Source organism: Mobula birostris, chromosome 19 (assembly GCF_030028105.1).
Source record: "Mobula birostris isolate sMobBir1 chromosome 19, sMobBir1.hap1, whole genome shotgun sequence".
In the NCBI taxonomy this organism is placed as follows: domain Eukaryota; kingdom Metazoa; phylum Chordata; class Chondrichthyes; order Myliobatiformes; family Myliobatidae; genus Mobula; species Mobula birostris.
Window position 1 is genome coordinate 46,740,750 of NC_092388.1, and position 21,206 is coordinate 46,761,955.

The 21,206-nt window shown below is 41.1% G+C and overlaps 1 protein-coding gene across 2 annotated transcripts in view; it reads right to left on the reverse strand.

The window, feature by feature from the left end:
- Positions 1-21,206, reverse strand: part of eepd1 (endonuclease/exonuclease/phosphatase family domain containing 1) — a 141,054-nt gene that overhangs the window by 13,799 nt on the left and 106,049 nt on the right. For both annotated transcript variants that reach the window (XM_072283540.1, XM_072283541.1), the window contains exons 4-5: positions 6,237-6,347; positions 1,526-1,660 (exon numbers count right to left, since the gene is read on the reverse strand). In XM_072283540.1, the coding sequence (XP_072139641.1) occupies positions 1,526-1,660; positions 6,237-6,347 (246 nt within the window). The remainder of the gene's footprint in view (positions 1-1,525; positions 1,661-6,236; positions 6,348-21,206) is intronic.

Consider the following 21,206-nt stretch of genomic DNA (forward strand, 5'->3'; position numbering starts at 1 on the left):
CATAGCCCTCTATTTTTCTAAGCTCCATGTACTTATCCAAAAGTCTCTTAAAAGACCCTGTCGTATTAGCCTCCATCACCGTTGCTGGCAGCTCATTCCATGCACTCACCACTCTCTGTGTAAAAAACTTACCCCTGACATCTCCTCGGTACCTTTGATTTCTCAATGATTCAATTTAAAGCAATTCGTATTATAAATTAAAATTCTAGTGTACAAAACTGACAGAAAACTAGCTCGTGTAGAACATTTTCTTCCTACGGAGCAGTAGGGTTCTGCAGATTCTCACAGCTCGGGCAACCCAACTTCTATCCTGACTCCAGGTGCCATGTGTGGAGTGTGTATGTTCTCCTGTGAACACATGGATTTTCCCCGAGTGCTTCGATATCTCAAAGGTTAACTGCTGCTGCTAATTACCGCTCTGTGTAGGGGAATTACACAGTGGAGTTGGTGAGCAGGTGAGGGAGACATTGCTGGACCACAGAAGGGAAAAGAGAGGGGGAATGGGACCGATGGGATTGCACCACCGGGAACTGGCATGGACCAGATAGGTTCATTGGCCTTCTTCTGCGTCATTGTAAGTCATGCTTTCGTTAGCTCCTCTCGAGTCTGGAAGACCTGAGTTAGTGTACCATTACAGAGATTTGGTTATAATATCTAGTCTGATACTTCAACGCAAAACCAAGGCAGTGAGTGCTACACCATCAAAAGATACAAACTTCAAGTGAGGTATTAACAAAGTCCTGAGTGAATACGATACCCTGCCTTGGAATTTAGGCACAGGACTGTCTCAAGTTCTCCCATTATTTAATGTCTGTCTTTCAACCAACACCAAGACAGAGTGGATCATAAAGTCTTCCCTTGCTACCGTTCCTCTCATTTGTAACATGCAAACATAAAATGGATGTGCTGGTTCCCTAGACTACAACCACATAACCAATGCACAGCTGAATGGCACTTCTGAGTATGTAAATTCTTTGCTCATCTTTGTTGCTATGGTGGAAGCAGTAAATACTGTATGCAAACTTTCCTCCCAGTACAATAAAGGTACTGGAACATAGGCAGAGAAATGATCCATTCCATACAAATCACTACAAGAGAAAGTTTAGCTGTTCACTTAGCAAATTACTTCAGTTGTGAGAGGTCTAGCTTTTAGTCATAGACAAAAACTTTATAAATTTTAAGATGGTCATTGAGGTAATGATATGTTTTAATTCCAGGCCTGAGTTCATTTAGGGATCTTGCGATGACTACAATGTATGTTTAATTATCCAGAGCTCATGATACCACATAAAGCAACAAAACTCTGATGAGTCCAAGGAAAGAATTTGATTTTAAACCACCAATAGCGTGAAGTGCCTGAAATATTCCCGGTATGAAGTATTGACCATTCTGATTCACTGAGGAGTTGGTTAAAAGAGGAGGTTATCGTTGCTCACAGTTACGTGGATTTATAACCAGCCAGCACAACCCCTTTTCAATTCAGGCAACAGCAGAGATGCTAAACAGGCCCGATAAAAACATTCACCTTAAAACGTGCAAGATACGGCCTTAAGACGCAAGGCTTCCCATTCCCATTGGTTTGTGCTTTATCCAGAAGAAACGCAGTCCTCAAGTCGACTCCGGCGCTGGTGTCCCAAAGATAACCAGCATACTCTGCACTCTGAGAGAGAGCAAAACTCAAGTTCAAACACAGACATTTGTACATAACATCAGACATGTATCAGCTGTGGCTCATCTTTTCCTCCCTCACTAATATATGACCCTCATGACTAGGCAGCTCCTCTCCTGAGCGGCCTTTCTTTACTTGTTCAACCTGAATGAATGAATGAAAGAAACAAATTGCATTTATTCAGCACCATTCACAGTCCTGGAGTGACCCAAGTGCACATAACCCAATTAACTAGACTTCCTTAGTGTAGCTGTTATAGTGCTATAGGAGACGTGGCGGCTTACTTCAGTTGCAGCAATAGAAGAGCAATCATATTTTACTAAGATTGATTTAAAAATATTGGGCAGAACATCAGTGATCTGACCGTCAAAGATATTTCAATATCTTGGTGTACTGCAAAGGACCATGTCTATTTAATTTCATTTAATGGATCACTGGACTTCTCGAAATCACAACTGCTAACTCTGACTGATATTTTTTCCTTCCACAAAAGCTGCGGCCTCTGGAATGATCCAAGCTTATGCCAGCGAAGCAAACATTTCTCAAGGATTGAACCTGTAACCTGCCAAACTTCCTTCAACAGCATCCCCAAGCTTGTGACCTTGAAGGGGAAAATGGGAGCAAGTGCACAGGGATTCTGTGACCTTCCAACTCACACACTATACTTAAGCTTTTGTTCATACGTCACCATTCCTTTTGTGAGCCAAAATCTTGGAACTCTTTACCCAATACTGTGGGGGATACTTCCACCAGGTGGCAAGAAGAGAACGGTTCACTGTCTCCTCAAACTGAGATAAGCAATGTATCATCCACATCCTAAGCAAGGACATGGTTCGACAATTGGTTAAGTTGCACTCAAACCTTGACACTGGAGGCCATTCCCAGGTTAGAACACCTGACTTCCGGACATTCCTGCCTATAAATGAGCCCCCATCACATATCGACTATGTTGTCATTAGGGAGTCCAGAGGAGGTACACAAAGATGATTCTGGGAATGAAGGGGTTAACATATGAGGAGCGTGTGGTAGCTTTGGGCCTGTACTGACAGGAATTTGGAAGAATGCACGGGGATCTCATTGAAATCTACTGAATGTTGCAAGGACTAGATAAGTTGGATGTGGAGAGGATGTTTCCTACAGTGAGTTCATCCGGAACTAGAGGGCACAGCCTCAAAACTGAGGGGCGACTTTTTAGAACAGCGGTAAGGAGGAATTTTTTAGCCGGAGAGTAGTGAATCTCTGCCACAGACTGCAGTGGAGGCCAAGTCCATCAGTATATTTAAAGCGGAATTCGATAGTTTCCTGATTGGTCAGGGCATCAAAGGGTATGGCGAAAAGGCAGGCGTATGTGGTTGGGTGGGATCCGGGATCAGCCACAATGGCATGGCGGAGTAGACTCGATGGGCTGAACAGCCTTTTATGTTATCGACAAAACTGACTTATGAATGTCTGTTTAAACAAAACCCACTCCAGACAGTCTGTACTTCAAAGCACATCACAGTCATGTCACATACTGGCCTGTGATAGTTCTAGTTAGCAGGACATTGTCTAAGGTTCACAGTTCACTGGCACAGAAAGCAGAGAAATACTCCCTGGCAGATTTACTGTAAACATCAAATTACAGCAATAATTGTCAAATAAGTTGTATTCCCAAGTAACAAGCCCTGAAATATGTGCACTTGCAGTCCCATGCTGTGAGTATTGCATGGTACAAAAACCATTGAAAGCGTTCAGACATCCTACCAACAGAACAACACAGTGGCTTCTCTAAATGCAAGGCAAAACAGCAAGAACTAGCCACTGTGCAGAACAAGAGACAGCAGCCTTCCATCCACAGGTCTGTGCAAAATTGATTACGTTCCAACCAGTACAGAAACACAACTAGTTTATAAGTTTACCCTAAATACTCAGCTCCCCAGCTTCCGATAAGAGAGAAGGAAGACCACTTAGCAAAGCAAGTTTAGGGCATATGAAATGGTGACTAAACAAGAATCTATATCACACACAGTAACAACTTATGCACAAGATAATGCACATCAGCACATTTTCCACCTGACAGGAAACATGCAGCAAATACAAAGACAGCATTGAGTAATTCTATCTTCTGTTCAAAGTAATCAGTCAATTCTTACTGGCTTGGCCCCATTTTGGTCAAAATCCTGGAACCTGCTCTACTAACATGTAGTTAGAAAACTTCAACAGAACTTCTCTCTCATTCTCTAATTAACCTTGTGCTTTGAATAATTTTTCTATAATTGTTCTCAAAGGTGGAGGGGAGGTGGAAAAGCAAAACAAAAACAAGTAATGCTTTTAATTTTGAAGTTTTTAATGGGCTCGTTTTCAATGTCCATTCCTCGTATCTAAGTTTATGCATGCATATTGACTGCCAAGTTTCCTGTACTACATTTAAGATTATGCTTCATTAAAGCAATTGTTTGGATGTGAAGAAAGCTTGGGATGTCTGGGGATTGTACAGGTGATTGCTTGCCTCCTCATGCCCAGACTTGAACTGGGGCATATATTGTTAGGTTACGAAAACAGGCTAAACATGCAAATCAACGACTCCAAAAGGGCAGTCATTCCTGCCATCACCACCACACCTGCAAAGTTTTGTCCACCAACTTCACACCCAGAAGTGCAAATACTATCGGTAGGCCAAGGGCAAGCATAAAATGTTGACATACCAATTTAAAAATGTAATAGTGGTAAGGGGTGGGGTGCGAGAGATGACCAAGTGATGAAGATTTTGGTGGATAGGAAGTTACATTAATACTTCAAAAATATTCGTGTGTCAGAAAGCACTTTGGTAGATGTAAATAAGGTACAATTGTGAACTATGGTTGTATTAGTAAAACATAATTTAAACTAATCTTGAGTATGTGCAAAATTAATAAAGGAATCTATTCCCTATCCCAGTTTAACAGCATCTCCTAGATTTACAGCAATAACTCACTTGGTACAGTGGATCACATATAGTGAACATGATTCAACTACTATAGTTGGGCTGCAGAGATGTGCCTGATCTCTGAGTCTGCCATGTCGGGGATCCACAAACTGATGGCTCTGACAAGTCGGCAGGAGTGGTGTTGCTTTTTCCAAATTTGTTTATTTTTAAACACCATGATGACTGTGTAACCTAGCAAACAAGCCTTGTCACAGGGAACAGAAGTGAGGTTAATGAGAAAGAGAACACCGATGAGGTATTCTCTTGCACTACACAGCAAACAAGTCTACTCCTCTTGCTTCAGGGAGGAGTCTGGTGTCATAAATACCAGCCCTGAATGATAACATCAAGCCTAACTGCAGGCCAACTTGCCAGAGTGATTCTGAAACGGAGCTACATTATTAAAACAAATATTAAATGATGGCTCTGCAAGCCCTTCAGAGCAAATGTGGCGCGATTTGAATAGCAAAATCTTTCCATTAATCACAGTCTCTGCAAACTATGGCTGCTTGTCTACAACAGAAAGTGACTGGCCCTATTAGATTAATTCAGCTGCTGCAAAGTGAGCTTGGTACTGAGGCCATTGTACAGCTTCAGTGATCTGGTTTCCTCCAACGTCAAACCAACATGCTTGTTGTTGGGCTAAGTGGCTGCTGTTAGTTGCCTCCGAATGCAGTTGTGATGTTGAAGCTTTGATGGGGTGGGGGTGTAAGGACAGATTTAAATGGCCACATGCGAGAAAACAGGTTACATGGAAATAAAGGGGGGAACTGGATTGGCCCAAGTTCCAGCATGGAGTTGATGGGCTGAATGTCCACCCTTCTATGTGATAAGCAAATATAGTGTTTGGTGGGATGAAAAAGTTGCCATATAAAGGCAAGTTCAGTGCAGCAAGTGCCATATTCTTCATGGCAAAACGGAAGAAACAGTTTCCCCTACTAATAATGCCAAATCACGGATCTTTCCTTGCAAGAGAAAGAAAACTTAGAATGGCCAGTGGGCAGCAAGAGAAACAATTGGGAACATAGTCTGCTTTCATCACAAATCTCATGACGTTAAGTACAAAGTTCCATTTCAGTTACAAAATGGCACCATGAGCCAACAGAATGAAACCAGCTGCAACACAAACAGTGCCCAAGAGAATAGACACAAAACGCTGGAGGAATTCAGCAGGCCTGGCGGCATCTATGGAAAAGAGTATGGTTGATGTTTCCGGCCAAGACCCTTCATGAGGACATCCCATCCTGATGAAGGGTCTTGGCCTGAAACGTCGACTATACTCTTTTCTATAGATGTTGCCTGGCCTGCTGAGTTCCTCCAGCTTTTTGTATGTGTGTTGCTTGGATTTCCAGCATCTGCAGATTTTCTATTGCCCAAGAGAATGGATAAGTGATAACATGTGTCTGTTATTGGCACAAACACAAGTGAACTGTGATTTAGCCAATATTGGAGACACTGGCTTAACTGAATTATATACATGTACTATTATCACTGTGACCAAAAACAGGCGACTTCTCAGTCCATTCAAAGCTGTGTGTTCAATAACTCTGCTGGAATCTGCAAATTTTAAAGAGTCAGCAGGATATTTGAGTCAACATTGGAATGTGGTTGTGCTGAACATACCTTGAGCGTTTGTACAGATGGTTTCTCAGTCACCACACACATCCAGCATCCTCTGGGACCTTTCCATTTTCGAACATTTGGCAGCATGGGCTGATTCAATTCTGCACAGAACTACAAGGCACAAAAACACACCTGGGTCAAACTGGGCCAGCTAGTTAAAAAGAGCAACATTTCACAGTTTTGACATATCCATATATTATAACATATTCTAAAAATCTTGTCTTTATTCAAAATTCAGGTTTTGCACCAAGCCTTTAATACCATTACATAAAACAAAGGAGACCATTGCTGGAACAATTTGTATGTGCCCGAGAAACTGAAGTATAATCAGACCATTATTATATAAAAAAAACTTTGAACCAACAGCTACAGGTTTTACACGTACATTACATCAATTAAACTCAGATGACTTACTGAAATTAATTTTCCCCATACAGGCATCAAATAGAATAATATATCCAATGAACGGAAGAAGTCTTACACTTATGCAAGGTTAATGATTTCATGTAAGTCACAGAGCACTTTAAAGTCAATTAAGTATTCGTTCTGAAGTGCAGTCACTGTTGCAAGAAACAGCAGAGAGATTACACTGAACAATTCCAACATATTTAAACTTAAAATGATCAGGCAAGGCCTCAGTGGTGTGGGTGAGGGTCAAATACCACTGCAGACACTGGAGACAACTCCCTCTCATTCCTTAGACAGGGTGGGATGGAAGCTCTTGCATACAAAGCTTTTGTCCAACAAGTGAATGAATTTGACTTGAAAAACAATTAGTTCTTCATACATGGGAGAAAACATTCAAAAAAATGAGCAGCGTCCTCTGGGCACTTGACTTTTCAGGGATGAAACAGAAATAATGAGGAGGAGGGAGTCCCAGACTTAGCTAGTTGGTGGTGGTTGGGCCTGGCAAGGATTGAAAAATATCATTGGCAACATCAGATAGATGCAATCCATGCTTTCCTGCAATGTATTAAGGTCTTCTGCATATCCAAGATCAGTGTTGGCAATGACTACTCACATTGAAGCCGTCTTTAACAAGAGACCACTAATGTGAACCCAGCACCATTCCCTCCCAGCACTTCCACATGTGCTACTCTAACTAACTCTAGAATTGAATTTTCCCCAGTAACTCTCCTTCACCAACTCACAAACTACGACGGTCCTCTGCATCTGGTGACGGAAACTACTCTGTTGGTATGCACTGTACCTGCCGGTTATGTTTTGTGACTCCAAAACATTAAAACTACTTGAAAGCAAAACAAGGAGCCGGGAGATAAACGTGTGTACTTCATTTTCACTCTAAGCGAGAGGTATGGCATAGTAGCATCATAACATAAATTCGTTTTTTTTTTACACACACATCAATGAATTATTTAAACAGAATGCTAAATCAAATATACCTACCATTGTACTAAAATATTTCTGAAATATCAAATACACAACACTGCTCCCTGCTCAGTAAACAACTCCAACTCATTATAGAATGCGTCTCAACTTCTAAACACATATACATATAAACCTGTGCAGGATTTCTTACTCTTGTAGGTATAATGTCTTTCCTGACAAGTGGGAGTGGGGGGGGGGGGGGGGGAACGGAGAAAGAGTTTCACTCTGCTTGGCAAATGAGACTTGAAGCTGTGAAATAATCCCAGTTCTGGATCCTCCTCCATGATGGCTGTGGGAATTGACTCTGCGACTGCAGGAAGTGGATCTCAAAGCTTTGGACACCTTTGTTCTGGACATGTTGACATGGTAAGCTTCACTGGATGACGTGGATCATAATGTGCAAGCACAGTGTCTGACGTCACCATTTCCTTTACCATTTTGGAAAGCCAACTCACACTGCTTTGTCCATTGCCATATCTTCTCGGGTTGTAGGAATGAGTTCGAGGGGTGCAGCAGAGTAGCCAGGTTTGGCAGAAACCTGTTCTAGTAATTGACAAATCCTAAAAAAAAACCACAGCTGTAACATGTCTTTTGGGCTTGGGGAATCCACCACTGCTTGAATTTTCTCAGCATACTTGTGTAATCCTTGTGTGTCAATAATGTGACCACAGTAAGTGATGTTTGGTTTAAAGAATTCACACTTGCTGCATTGTGCTCCGAGCCCATTATCTTCTAATCTTTTTAACACTGTCATGAGATTTTGAAGATGTTCCTTCTCATCCTCTCTGGGAACAATGATGTCATCCAGGTAACACTGACTTGCAGCCTCGCAGTACCTGGTCCATAGCTTTCTGCCCCAGTGCAGGTGCAGGTGCTACTCCAAAAATAAGTGAGAAAGACCCTTGAGTATTTATGGTGATGAACAGTATGGACTCTTCACCACAGATTCTGACAGATGCATTCTCCTTGGCTACTGGAACCACTGGTGTTGTCTATGGGCTCCACCCAACCTTGGAAAAAAATTTCTTCAGACTCCATGTGATCTGGCTCACTGGCTACTTCATCATGGAACTGGATGAATTTTGCAAAACTTAGGTATGGCATTTTTAATTAACGTTACTTTACCCTTCATATGTTTGAGTTTTCCAATACTATCCATGAATACTACTGTGGCATCATACAGTACCTTTCTGAATTTGGATGGATCTCCAATCAGTTGTAGCTGTCTCAGCTAATCATGTCCCCACAATGTTGACCTTCCTGTTTTTACCACAAACAAGCCCAATGTGGCTTGTTGGTTGTTGTATTTCACTGTTACAGATGTCATTCCCACAGGAGTTATTTTTTCTCCAGTACACATTCTTAGCTGGATATCTGCAGGCTTCAGTTCAGTATTTTTGAAATGCTGTTCAAATTCATTTTGTAAAATGTCTGAAGCAGCCAAACCAGTATCTGCAAACACGAGGAAATCTGCAGATCCTGGAATTTCAAGCAACACACATAAAAATTGCTGGTGAACGCAGCAGGCTAGTATCTGATGCATTTTAAATTAATTTGCCGTTCACTTCTGATGAAAGCCATATTGCTCATCTATCGGGTGTATTTAAGTCAGAGATTGATAGGTACTTGAGTAGCCAGGGCATCAAAGGGGGAGTGGGACTAAATGGGAGAATGGATCAGCTCATGAAAAAATGGCGGAGCAGACTTGATGGGCTGAATGGCTGACCTGCTCCTTTGTCTTATGGTCTTATGGTCTATTGTCAGATTTCATACTGTAAATCTCAAGGCTACACAGTCCAGTCACTTTCATCATTATTGGATTTTTTTTGAACCTAACACATTCTGCAATCTACGATGGTTTCGTTTCTAAATGTTCCTGCATTACTTTCACGATATCAGCAAAGATCATTTTGGTTTGTTTGGTGGAGCAGTTAAATTTCTAGGCAAACTATATGCTCTTTCACCCAATGCACTCAGCAAAACTGGTACTTGTTTCTTATTGGCTTTAAAATACTGCTGAATTCATTCCACATACAGCAGCCAGTTATCTTTTGTGTAACCAAATGCATCAACCTTTCTGATATAGTCAGCCACTTCTGTTCTTTTTAAAAAAAATATTATGATTCGTATCATCCAGTATTCACTGCTTCTTGCTGCGCTTTTTTAAAAAAAACTTGAAAGTCTAACTCCACTTCAAAGGGTAGGGAGTTGTCTCAGGTTCATTTTTAAAATGGTTTTATAAATCAGGATAATTGATTTTAGCAGCACTGTGTAATTAGATTACTGGTGACACAATGGAATATTAACTCTTCATACATCTGTAAACCACACAGCTTCTGGAGCATCCACACAAACTGGAGCATGGCACAAGCACATTTCCATGTGCAAGGAAAGCAAACTAGTGAGAAGGACCTGACCCTGACTTGTGTCAACGAATCTTAATTGACCTGCTGGAGAATTGCTTTAATGCAACATGCATTTCCTGCACAAGCCTTGTGCTACCTGCACAAATCCCAGACGTTGTTGCACAAACCGTGAGCTGCATCTTCCTATCTAATCTGCAGCAATTTCCAAACCGTACTGCAAAGTCAAGTAAGATTTAGGAACTTAATGTGCCGAACCATATCCTCGGTAAAATGACACACATTATAGAAGGTAGCCACACTCTCACACTGGTGATGACTAGGCTAATGAAGCTCTGAGTGTTTCCTTTACAATGAAATAAAGAGCTGATTTTTTGGATCAGGATCTGCTATAAGTAGCTGCTGGATTTCTGCCAAACTATACAAGTGGTAGGCAGTGTCGCTATGAGCAGTGAATAATAAATGCCTAATTTAATTTCAACGCAGAATGGACTTCCTTCAAATGTGATTAACATCGCTGAATAATTCATTTCTTGAGCTAAGAGTCCTTTTGTGAATTAAGCTATGCAAATGATACGGCAGGGCAGGATTTGCAAGAACAAATGGAATTGCATAACGAAAATGTTCAATTTAAAATCAATTAATTCAGATTATACACCTTTTATCAGAAGCAGTAAAGGTTAAATGATTGGAAAAGTAAGACAATTTAAAGGTGTCAGAAGTTCCTCAAATGCCCTATTCTTTAACCATATATCACCAACTGCCAACTCCAATCTCAGGCAAATGGCCAATTTCCCTCCTGCTCCTTTATGGAGATCAATTGGAATAGCTGGGCATTTGACGTGGTTCAGCAGTTTGTGCAATGAACACTGAATATCTGAATTTCTTCAATGAGAAATAGACCCTTTCTGATTGGGGCCAGTTACTTTGCACAAAATTGGGGGACTATATGACATCAATCAAAGACCAGAATGGTGCCCGAGACCATGGGTGGCAACCACTAAGATGCACACCCCAGATGGCACGCATTCAAAAATTCTGTTAGCCCACGACACGCAGTGCTGCCCCTCGATTCTTCAAACCCCACCCGTAATAAATTACATAATGATCATCTTTGCTGATAAATGAAGCAGGAGACAATGTTTTATAATCAGAGAGCAGTGAGATGTTTTCACAGGAAACGTCTTATGATGGCTTGGTGCCAAATAGACAGTTGCGAAACATGTGACATTCGATGATACTCTAAAATCCTTGCAAACCTGATGTACATAGCAGTATTTGGGTAGAAAGTGGTTACATAATGCGACTTAGAAATGATGTTACTTTTAATTGTCTTTTTAAAGGATTAATATTAATATTTTTGAGCATGTTTTCTAAAATACTTCATTTATTTCAATGTCTCTCTTACACCTTTATTAATAGGAATAGATGTCAAAACAACAGGACTCATCCTTTCACTTAAAAAAAACATAATTATTGTTACTAATTCATTAATCAGTGATAATCTCTGCTCAAAATTACCATGACTGCAAGGGATTTTTTTTTAAAAAAAAGATTACTGTCATTTGGGCACACACTTTGCAAGAGGTTTGCCAGGCCAGTCCTAGATTAACTTTGGCCAGTAAAGGATGAAGAAGGGTTAACTATTCATGGTTGGTATGAGACTTCTGCATCTGTATGCAAAAATTTGGTGACTCATATTAGCTTGAATTTAGATGTCAGTTTTTCCTCATAAAAATCCAAACTGTGGCTGGAGGGATCGAGTCAGAAATCCAAAGACCAATTCCAACACCTTAAAGGGAACAGTTGGTGACTTGACGAGCCTCTTACATGGTGACCAAGCTGAAGTGTTATAGTGGATGATGGATAACAGCAGAGCTGAGTGTTGTCTCCTTGGGGCCCAATGCCACAGTAGGGTCTAGTACTGGGGCCAGAAATTGGGCAACATATTATTGAACGCTGATGCAAACAGAATTATTGCTACAATTATTGGGGTACTGGTAGCTACAGATCTTTTGTGGGCACTAACTCAAATGTCATAAAGCTCTTTAAAAGAGTTCTGGCCGTCACAACTTTGAATTGTCATTCTTACCTTGGACTCTCACACGGATTTTATCTATGACATCTACAAGAACCCAAGAGATGCACAGAAAAAGCTGGTACTGCCAGGTATAGTGGTTATCAGGGGTGGACAGGAGAAATGTGCCCAACTTCCTGTCTTCTTAAAAGAAAGCATGAAGAGCTCGCTTTAATAAAGTACTTCTCCCTGTCTGGCCTGGAGTAACCTTTACACTATGAAAATACATTCCCCCCCCACCACCACTTTCACCCATTTAACATAATTAACGCAGGATGCCACAGCCACCCTGCTTTACTCAGCATGGACAGCTCCCTTTCCTTCTATAATACTACACAACTTGTCACCCATCCAACAGCAAAGCCCAAATGGAACTGAACACTGCATTCACCCACAGATTTGTCCAGGCCGCATGTTGTGATGAAAGGAACGTTGTTAAGAAAACAGCTGAAGATTGTCAGCCCTAATCTTTATTTTTGACAATGTTTAGGAACACGTCGACCAGGAATTTAGAACTCTTCTTTCCTTTATGAACTGCTGCAGATCCAAGAACCAAGATAAATCTCCCAGCACCAGTGTTGTGAACCGGTGAAGAATTCCCCTTCACGTATGATTTTAGTTGATTTTTCACCTGCACTTACCTAACATCGTACACTAGATCAAAATGCATTCAAGTACTTCTCAGGCAATGAAGCGGTTTCCTGTTACAGGCACCACGGCAACCACTTTGCACACATCCATCAACAGCAACAATTAAGTAGCCAGATAACACACTGTTGGAGTAAGTGGCAGTGACAACACAGACAGCTCCACTGTTCTCCTCTGAATAGCACCATTCATTTGCCAACATCCACTTGGTTTATCATTCTATTCATGCATGCAGCCTTCAGGAATGCACTGAAATTTCAATCTACGTTCCTTCAATCCACAACTCCTGACATGGGAGAACTAATAACCCAAGACCAAAATGACTTGGATCTCAGGAGCAAGTACTAGAGCTGTCCCTTCCCTTTAGCAGTCGGAGAAGAGCGGAGAAAATAGACTTAAAAACATTTCCCTTAAAAGTCGACTTGGATCTTTCCCCACCAGCACATACACACAATCGTAGGGAATGCCTGCCAACATTTTACTTCGGAGGTTAAAAGAGTTCAGCTCGTCACTGAATGCACTGGAATGCAAGAAGTTGGCGCAGATCTGGCACATCTCTCTCCAACATCTGTGGAGGGCGCTCCCTCAAGAAGGTCCCCACCATCCTGACCATGCCATCTTTTCACAGCTACCATCAGGAAGGAGGTACAGAAGCCCAAATCCAACACCACCAGGTTCAAGAACTACTTCTCTTCAACCATTTTGTTCTTGAACCAGCTGGCAAAACCATGATCACCATGACAGTTTAGCAATACTATGGCACTTTGTACTAAAATGGACTTTAAAAAAAGTTATTTTTGTGTTTTCTTCTTGCAAAATTTGTGTATAATTTATGTTTTTCTCCTAAATGCTTCTCATATGACGCTACGTGCCTGTGATGCTGCTGCAAGTTAGGTTTTTTCCATTTGCAACTGTGCAGACATGTACTTGTACACATGACAGGAAAGTTGACTCAACTTGATTAAAGCTCCATGCTGGCATGAACGTCAGTGACGAAGAAACTACATTTCAGCAGTCACTTTGCTTTGAGCATGCCGCAGGTGGATTTCAAACGTTAATGCAGTTAGCTGCCAGTTGTAGATATTTGTGGGATTCACTGATCCGTTGATTGACAGTGATGACTTGGCACACAATAGAGCATTCAGATAAATCTGACCAAGACTCATGTTTGTTACCATTCATTATTGGCAATTATTATTGCCAATTTTCATTTAGCCATGCTGTATAGAAGGAGAAAGACAATATTTTGCAGAACAATTCTAAAAAGTGAAAATCCAATCAGCACCAGAAATAGATGGTGAAGAAAAAAAACACCCACAACAATTGGCCCTCCAACCCCTTCAAGGCCAAAGCTGAAGCATGCCAGCTCTAGACAGCAGAATTCTGTATCCACTGCCAACATTAGCCAGCTGCAAGGTCAACAACCATTCTACTTCAGAGCGAACCGCAGAACACCTCCCCCACCAAATCAAGTGTGAATATTTCTCCTCCTCATCACGAGCGAACAGACAAATTATGCAAGATGTTCAGCCTTACATTTTTTTTTACTTCAAAAGGAAGGTTTACATACAGCATAGAGTTTTGATTTAATGCATCAATCTCACAGCTGCACATAACTCCAGTCACCGTACAGGCAAACGCAAAGGTGTTGCAATCTCCATTTGGAAAACATGCAAATAAAAATATATCAAAGCCAAAGTAGCTAAATTCACGAATACGAGGTTTGCTTTGGTGACTTCTCTGAATATCTAACAAGGCCTGGTGATGTGTTACTTGCACTCTGGAGCACTGATAAACAACACAACTTTCTGCATTTCCCAACTCCAGTGCAGAACAGATCATGTAAATTGTAATGTCTATTATTCTTTTCCTCTACAAAATATTCATCAAAGAATTCCCTATTTGCTTTAAAAAAACACCTAACTCAACCTCATGACATAGGAGTGCTTTGCCACATATTGGCTAATTCAGACACTGCAAAGTGAGAAATCTATTCCAAAACTGGAGAACTTGAAGGGCATTTTACAGATTCCCAAGTGCCAAATGTACTGCAAGTAGTGTTACTTGGCTTGGACTACAGTAAAGTCTAACTAGGCAACACTGAAGATCATAATCTGAATATGTTTTTGCTGAAGCTCCTTTTATGAGCTTCTCAATTAGTCACGATCCTGCACAGTTTTAACAGTCTTACAATTTCTACTCGTTCCGCATGGATGCAATTTGCAGCTGCTTCTCCAATATGTCAGGCAATGTATTTCATTTGATGAAGGTTCTTCCGAGCCCCCACTTCTTGGCAATTTTCACAAATCTACTTTACATGCTTCAAATGCAAATGTTAGAGCAAAAATCATAGAAATCACAAAATTCATACAATTCTAGATTTTCTTTGGTGCTTTCTACAAAGCAGTTTGTTATGCCAGAATATGGCTTGAGGAAGAGTTGTTCGTACTCTGAGGGATGTTTGAAAAGGTACAAATGTTTGCATCTCCCAAATACTAATGGATTATTTACAATTAAGTGGAAACTGAATTGCAGCTCAAAAATGCAAAAACAATTGACTTGCAAATTATGTTAAATCTACATCCACTGTTTAACGGTCCTATTTAAAATTCAGGAGTACAACACTTAAAAATGCTTCCCACAACTGTACCTTTTCCTAGAGATGCTGCCTGGCCTGCTGCGTTCACCAGCAACTTTCATGTGTGTTCCCACAACTACTAACTCATTCTCTCAAAATTAGCTTGTAGAAGTGATTTATATTAAGATCACCTAACATAAAATCAATTAATTTATTTTGATAAACAAGTTCTATAAGTATTTAAGTAATAAAATTGGTTTTGATGGTGAACAAAAATAGTGACTAGCTCGATAGTACAATTTATATGTTACCTATAGAAAATACCTATAGGGAGTTCATGCAAGGTTGCATAAAGCATGGAACTCCAATAATTTCAAGAACGAAGTGTATTTATTTGACAGACTTCATAGGAGGCATGGACAATAATAAGCACCACATGTTGTTACATTTACACTTTCCAGTGTTCTCAGAAGTAACCAAATACTTTAGGATTGAAAAATAACATAAATCTAAACTCTACATGATGGGCTCTGATCTAAATTGCCTCATGTGGTTCTGCTTTGCATGGAAGTTTGAGGCAATAAAATTAACCACACTGTCTTTCAGAGTGAAAGGTTACAGTTTGCACTGAAGAATTGCTGGCTGAAATATAAAGATTGCAGAAATGCCATTGAATATATAACTGTGGTGTGCACCAATGCAGTCAGTAATTCACTGCCATTTCTAAAAAGATCCTTGTTGATTTGTGATACGCAACAACTTATTTTAAAGCTGCAGCACCTTTCTAAGGCCTGAAGTACATAGCAAGTATGATTAAAGAAGTCAAACGAGATGCCGGTGTCACAGGGTAACAGGAGGAGTGATTGGCGCCGCCTTTAACTCTAGAATGGTACTATCACATTGTGCTCACTCTAGGACTTGCTAAAAGGCTTAAGATTTTGGGAATTCTCCTGCTGCCCCACCCTTCAAAATATCCAGACGTTTACTTTTAGTTAGTGACAGGGACCTGGAAAAGCCTGAATCACAGAAGTTTTTCAACACAATGCAATCCAATGCAACCCATTGTCTCCATGCTGGTCCTTTGGGCTAGGGGAAACCATTTATAGAAAAGTTAAACAGTGCCAGCGATCAGAATTACATTGCTTTGACTAACATTGTTTTACTTTTCATAAGACCATATGAAAAGTAAAAGCAACATGCACAAAGAATACTGGTGAACGCAGCAGGCCAGGCAGCATCTATAGGAAAAGGTACAGTCGACGTTTCGGGCTGAGACCCTTCCTATAGATGCTGCCTGGCCTGCTGCGTTCACCAGCACTTTTTTGCGTGTGGTGCTTGAATTTCCAGCATCTGCAGATTTCCTCGTGAAAAGTAAAACACTGTTTTACCTTTCATAAGATACAGGAGCAGAATTGGGCCATTTGGCCCATTGACCCTGCTGCACCATCTCATCATGGCTGATCAATTTTCATCTCAGCCCCAATCTCCTGCCTTCTCCCCGAAGCCTTTCATGCCCTGACCAATCAAGAATCTATCAATCTCTGCCTTCAAAATACATAGAAACTTGGCCTCCACAGCTGCCTGTGTCAAAGAATTCCACAGATTCACCACACTCTCTGGCTAAGGAAATTCTTCATCTCTGTTTTAAAAGGACATGCCTCTATTCTGAGGCTGTGCCCTCTGGTCTTAGACTCTCCCACCATAGGAAACATCCTTTCCACATTCACTCTATCAAGGCCTTTCACCATTTGATAGGCTTCAATGAGGTTACCCTTCATTCTTCTGAATTCCAGCAAATACAGGCCAAGAGCCATCAAACACGCTTCATATGACAAGCCATTCTATCCTGGAATAATTTTCTTGAATCTCCTTTGAACCCTCTCCAGTTTCAGCACATCCTTTCTAAGATAAGGGACCCAAAACTGTTCACAATACTCCAAGTGAGGCCTCACTAGGGCTTTATAAAGTTTCAACATTACACCCTTGCTTTGATATTCTAGTCTTCCTGAAATGAAAGCTAACATTCTATTTGCCTTACTCACCACAGACTCACCCTGCAAGTTAACCTTTGGGAATCCTGCACAAGTTCACCCAAGTCCCTTTGCACCTCCGTTTTTTGTATCTTCTCTCCATTTAGAAAATAGTCAACCCTTTCACTTCTTCTACCAAAGTGCGTGACCATACACACTTACCGACACTGCATTCTATCTGCCATTTCTTTGCCCATTCTCCTAATCTGTCTAAGTCCTTCTGTAGCCTCTCATCTTCCTCAAAACTGCCTGGCCTCCATCTATCTTCATATCATCTGCAAACTTTACAACAAAGCCATCAATTCCATCATCCAAATCATTGACATATATTGTAATGTGAAAAGAATCAGTCCCAACACTGTGGAACACAACTAGTCGCCAGCACCCAGCCTTTATTCCCGTTCTTCGTCTCCCGTCAATCAGCCACTGCTTCATCCATGCTGGAATCTTTCCTGTAATGCCACGGTCTCATGGCTTGTCACTGCTATACACAAGTTTGAAATAATGGTATGAAATGAGAATGACGGGACAGAGGTTGGCTGGTCCTCAGAAGTAAGATGATATTTACAGGGCTCCCCATTACAACCCCATCCATGAACATTTTAAACATCGCCTGTTGAAAATAATCAGATGTGCAGATTTGAAGACAAGTGCAAAATGATGCAAAGGATACACAGCAGGTTCTTCGCAAAACATTTTACAGCTATTCCATAATTAAATGTGGTAACTCACTGCAGCTTCAATATTAATATTTCTGAATTTTACATTTAGAATAGAAAGTTTAAACATTCAAGAAGTTTAAATGCCACAGGTTCAGCTGACTGGAGGCTAGGGTTGGGAATTCTCTCTCCAAACATTTCTATCTCCCTTTCTCCTTCACAAAGTGCTCTAAACTTAACTCTTTGACCAAGCTTTTAGTCATTTGCACTAGTGTTGTTTTAGGTGCATCTGCATCAATTTTGTGTTTGGTGATGCTCTTGCGAAGCACATTGGAATTTTTGTGCTGCATTAAAAGATGCTGTATGAGTTGTTGCTGGTCCTTTAGAAGCTATAAATTGTACTGACAAAAATAACACAGCAAGATGGAAGGCTATTAGGTTTACCATGCCTACACTCCAGCCCTTGAACTTCACATTATTATTAGGTACGGGGGTTCCGAAAAGTGGCCACTGAGTGTATGCTCATAGTCTTCTGCTGTTGTGGCCCACCCACTTCAAGGTTCAATGTGTTGTGCATTCAGAGATGCTCTTTTACACATCGTTTTAATCCTGGTGACTTGAATCACTGTCACCCTCCTGCCAGCTTGAACCAGTCTGGCCATTTTTCTCTGACCTCTCTCATTAAGAAGGCATTTGCACCCACAGAACTGCTTGCTCAATGGATTTTTTCTTCTATTTCATATCCTTCTCTGAAAACTCTAGATGACAGGTTCTTAACTCCTGAAATATGAAGGTAAAGAGTAAAAGAGAGGTGAGAATGGATAGCAGACCGCTGGAAAATGATGCTGGAGAGGTAGTAATGGGGGACAAGGAAATGGCAGATGAACTACATAATTATTTTGCATCAGTCTTCACTGTGGAAGACACTAGAAGTATGCCAGAAGTTCGAGAGCATCAGGAGGCAGAAATGAGTGCAGCTGCTGCTAATAGAGAGATGGTGCTTGGGAAACAGAAAGGTTGGATGGGAGATAAATCACCTGGACCTGATGGACTATGCCTCATGGTTCTGAAAGAGGCAGCTGAAGAAAATATGGAGGCATTAGTAATGATGTTTCAAGAATCAAAAGATTCTGGCATGGTTCCGAGGAACTGGAAAATTACAATTGTCACTTCAAGAAGGGTGGGAGGAAGAAGAAAGGAAGTTATAGGCCAGCGGTTGGGAGGATGTTGGAGTCAGTTGTTAAGGACGTGGTTTAAGACTCTTTGAGGCACACGACAAAATAGACCATAGCATAGTTTCCGCAAGTAAAAATCTTGCCTGACATATCTGTTGGAATTCTTTGAAGAAATAACACGCAGGATAGACAAAGGGGAATCAGTAGATGTTATGTACTTGGATTTTCAGAAACCCTTTGCCAAGGTGCCGCACATGAGGCTGCTAAACAAGATGAGAGCCTGGGTATTATAGGAAAGATACTAACATGGATAGAGCATTGGCTGATTGGCAGGAGGCAAAGAGTGGGAATGAGGGGGATCCTTTTCCAATTGGCTGCCAATGACTAGTGGTGTTACACAGGGGTTCGGTGTTGGGACTACTTCTTTTTATGTTGTATGTCAATGATATGGAATGTGAAATTGTTGGCTTTGTGGCCAAGTTTGCAGACAATAGATGGAGGGGTAAGTAGTGTTGAGGAAGCAGAGAGGTTGCGGGACCTAGACAGATTAGGAGAATGATTAAAGAAACGGCAGATGGAATACAGTGTCGGGAAGTGTATGGTCATGCACTTTTGTAGAAGGTATAAAAGCACAGATGATTTTCTAGTGGGGGGAGAAAATTCAAAAATCCGAGGCGCAAAGGGATTTGGGAGCCCTAATTAGGATTCCCTAAAGGTTAATTTGCAGGTTGAATTTCAAGAGGACTAGAATATAAAAGCAAGTATGTAATACTGAGGCTCTGTAAGGCCCTGGTGAGGCTTCACTTGGAGTACTCTGAGCAGCTTTGGGCCCCTTATATAAGAAAGGATGTGCTGAGAGGATTCAAGGACATTCATGAGAATTATTCCGGGAATGAAAGGGTTACCGTATGAGCAGCGATTGAAGGCTCTGGGCCTGTACTCACTGCAATTTAAATATTGAGGGGGGATCTCATTGAAACCCATCCAATGTCGAAAGGCCTAGATAGAGTGGATGTAAAGAAGATGTTTCCTTTGGTAGGGGAGTCTGGGACCATTGGACGCAGCCTCAAAACAGAGGGAAGTCGATTTAGAACAAAGATTAGGAGGAATCCCTTTAGCCAGAGGGTGGTGGACTTGTGGAATGTGTTGCCACAGGAAGCTGTGGAAGCCAGGTCACTGGGTATATTTAAGGTGGAGGTTGATAGGTTCTTGATTCGTTAGGATGTGAAAGGTTATGGGGAGAAGGCAGGAGAATGGGACTGAGGGGGAAACGGACCAACCATGATGAAACGGCAGAGCAGACTCGATGGGGTGAATTGTCTAATTTCGCCCATATGTCTTATGGTCTTGAACTGGGGTCCGGGGGTCCGTGGATAGATTCCAGAGGGTCCATGAACTTGGATGGGAAAAAAAATTACATCTTTATTTTCATGAACCTCTAACTGAAATTTAGCGTTCCCTTCAATGATTAATATAGGCAACAAACCACAGTAGTATTAGCAGCATTTGTGATTTTGTCACATAGAAATCACAGATATTTTCACATCACATAACAGTTGTTACAAATACTACTTACATCTCTACCTCGAACGTGATCGCAGTCTTCCTCTCATGCGACGCAGCTGGCCAACTTGCAGGCAGCCCTGCGCCTAGTACTCATTCAGCCATCAAACAGTGATGCCGCATGTTTTTATGCACTGATTTGCTGCTACATGATTGTCAGATAAGATATTTGCATAAGCGAGCAGGTACACAAGTGTACCTAATAAAGTGGCCACTGAGTATTCATGTCACTGTTCTGCCCCAATGGTACTTACAGTTTATCAGAACCAGATTTAATATCACCAGCAGATGTAGTGAAATTTGTTGTCTTTGTGGCAGCAGTACAATGTAATACATAATAGCGAGAAACATGAAACATTATTATATTAATTCTGTATGAAGATTTTTCAATTTTCCACCTCATTCCTCAAGCAATCACCTCAAGATTATTGTGTCCAAGCTTCTGTTTCACTTGCAGTAAATCACTAAAAAGCAGCTTTTCCTGGAAC